This window comes from Musca vetustissima, unplaced genomic scaffold (assembly GCF_032173495.1).
Source record: "Musca vetustissima isolate MV318-11 ecotype Yass unplaced genomic scaffold, APGP_CSIRO_Mvet_v1 utg15365, whole genome shotgun sequence".
Classification (NCBI taxonomy): Eukaryota; Metazoa; Arthropoda; class Insecta; order Diptera; family Muscidae; genus Musca; species Musca vetustissima.
The window spans coordinates 10,634-13,526 of NW_026883861.1; the positions used below are offsets into that span (position 1 = coordinate 10,634).

At 43.6% G+C, this 2,893-nt stretch overlaps 1 protein-coding gene across 1 annotated transcript; it reads right to left on the minus strand.

Moving 5' to 3' along the window:
* Positions 1 to 256: 256 nt before the first annotated feature.
* LOC133330859 (zinc finger protein Elbow-like) lies at positions 257 to 1,867 on the minus strand (the record flags this gene model as incomplete). The annotated part of the gene is made up of 1 exon (XM_061539262.1): positions 257 to 1,867. A coding segment is annotated over one exon (1,611 nt), but the record flags the coding sequence as incomplete, so codon positions are not given.
* Between the last annotated feature and the right edge of the window lie 1,026 nt (positions 1,868 to 2,893).

The window sequence follows — 2,893 nt, forward strand, 5'->3', positions numbered from 1 at the left end:
AGCCTTCAGGTTATCGATAGACACCGCCGTCAGCTGACTGACAGGCACAGCTGATTTTGCGAAGGAGTCATATTCAGTAATATTTTGGTGTAGGGTTTTGCTTTTGAAACTTCAAAAAAACTTTCTAAAATCTAAATTTCAAATCTTCAAAATGAAAAAAATAAATTTCCTAATTTTAAAATATAAATTTAGAAAAACAAAAATTATAGAAAAACTAAAAATGAATTTACTTCTTATAATCCACCACGCCAGCAGACTATGGATGTGATGAACCCATACGTGGTCCATATAATGAGTACGGTGAAAAATATTGAGCCAATGCTGGATGTTGTTGCATTTGTAAACTAGCCAGCGAACCGGGTGGAGCGGCAGCTGCTGCTGCAGCCAATGATGGTGGTAACATGGACGGTTTACCATATGGATGATAGCGGGCTGCTGATAGGGGACTGAGTGGCGGTGTAGGATAAGTCCTTTGAAAAAGCGGATGATTTGGTGGTATACCACCTTGGGCGGCAGCAGTCAAAACAGATTCGGGTAAGGATGCGGTGTGGGTACGTAAATGTTGAAACAGCTCATCGGAGGTGGCAAAACGTTTACCACAATACGGTGTATCACCACCGATCCAAGAGCAGACATAAGGCATTTGCGATGCAGCTGCCAAAGCGGCTAATTGGGCGTGATAGGATGATGCTGCAGCCGCCGCAGCTGATGAACCCGATTTTGCTTCCCGTTCACATTGAGGGCAACCTGCTGGGCATGGTTGCCCCGCAGCTTTATTAAGGAAGTGAGGACTCGAAGGGCATCCCGTACAATATGGATCTCTACAGATATTCGGTTGCATTTCTAAACCTTTCAGTCGAGCATAGTTGAGATAGGGATTCAGGGAGGCGGCCTTAAACATTGGATGGTGGGGTGACATTAAAGCACTGGCTGTCATTAAATCCATGGGATAGGGCATACTTGAGGGATAGCCGGGATAGTAGGCACTGGCTGCCGAACCGGCAGATGCTGAGCTACCACTTGCAGCAGCTGCTGCCTGTAAAGCTTTCATATAGCTGGCCTCTTTGGAAGCTTGGGCCAAGGCAGCTGCCTCATTGGAAGCTTGCAGCCGGGCTGAAGAGGCTGCCGCCGAACTTTGTTGGGATGGATTAGATGTCGTTGTTGTTGTCGTACTGTGAGAGGTTTCCAGGGAACCGCCATTAAGATTTAGCTCTTTGGTTTTATGCTGCTGTTGCTGATGATGATGGGCTGGACTACTTAAAGCACGCTGTTGCTGTTGTTGTAAATCATGTTGTAAACTATTCACTGAGGAGGGGGTACGTCTTAATGACCCTCCCCCGCCACCTCCGCCACCATTAATTGCCGGCGATTCACCTCGTTGTGAGGAGGCGCTCTGATTGGAATCACAACGACCATTACTGTTGCCATTGTTACTAATTTTCGGTGTCTTCACGCGCTGCTGCATTTGGGCATGTGCCTGTGTTAGATTCGTTGCCTGTTCCGCAGCATCCACATCGATGCGCACATCCCGTATGTGATTGTTGTTGGTTTCATAGGGTTTGAAACTACATTTCACGGGCTGGGGTTGATGCGGCGGTGGTGGTGGGTGTTGTTGCTGTTGATGTGGCTGATGTTGTGTCGCAGGCTGGTGCTGTAGTTGTTGCTCTGCCGAACCGGTCGAGACGGACGAATGACTACTTAGTGGCGATGATTTATCACGATTATCCAACGATGATGAGGACGATGATTTATGAGCTTTGGTTGCTTTTTCAATATTTGCTGCCAGCAATTTGGGATTTGTGGTATCGGCACCAATTGCGCTGCATGTCTGGGCGAGCAGGGCCAGCGGACTGCTTTTTGTGTCGATCTGGAAGTGAGAGGGAGAAACGAAAAATAGATTTTGAAATTTTTTGTAATTTTTTTTTTTTTTCTAAAATTATATCAATTCAATTTTTTTTAAAACTTTCATAAATTTTGTCTCCTTAGCCCTCTTTTTTTTTTAATTTTCCTCTAAATAAAAAATTTAGTGAAACAACCTCAACATTGTGTTGCTTAGCCCCACAGAACCACGGAAATATTTTGTTAAGAGCCTCATAAATTTCTTGTTTATAAAGATAACACCACAAAGAAATTTAATAACACTTAACCTGGTAGAGTTATAAATTATTTTATTAAACAGGTTCTACCCCACCCTCCACTATAAATACGGCCATAAAATATCACAGAAATTCAATCATAAATTTTATAATCTTAAAATATGATCGGTTGGTAAATAAAAACTTCAATAATTATTAGAAATCGCACCATAAATTAAAGTGTTGTTTCAGGTAGAAATTAATTTCAGATCATGAAGTCATTTCGTCAGGTTGTGAAAGTACCTCCGATAATCCAGAGACCAAATAGAATTCGTACTAGAAAGAACTTAATTTGTGATAAATAATGTGTTGAAAATCAGCTGCCAGACAGCCATCAGCTGTTCCATATATAGACACAGTCATCAGCTGAGCGATAGACGCAGCCATCAGCTGAGAGATAGGCACAGTCATCAGCTGAGTGATAGGTACAGCCATCAGCTGAGCGATAGACACACCCATCAGCTGAGAGATAGACACATCAACCGAGTAATAAACGCAGACATCCGAGGACAGATACATACATCAGCTGAGCGATAGACACAGTCATCAGCTGATCGATAAACGCAGCCATTAGCTGAGAGATAGGCACAGCCATCAGCGGAGCGGGAAAAACAGTCCTCAACTGAGGATAGACACATCAACCGAGTAATAAACACAGACATCTGAGGACAGATACAGACATCAGCTGTTCTATAAACGCAGACATCAGCTGAGCGATAGACACAGTCATCAGCTGATCGATAAACCCAGCCATCAGC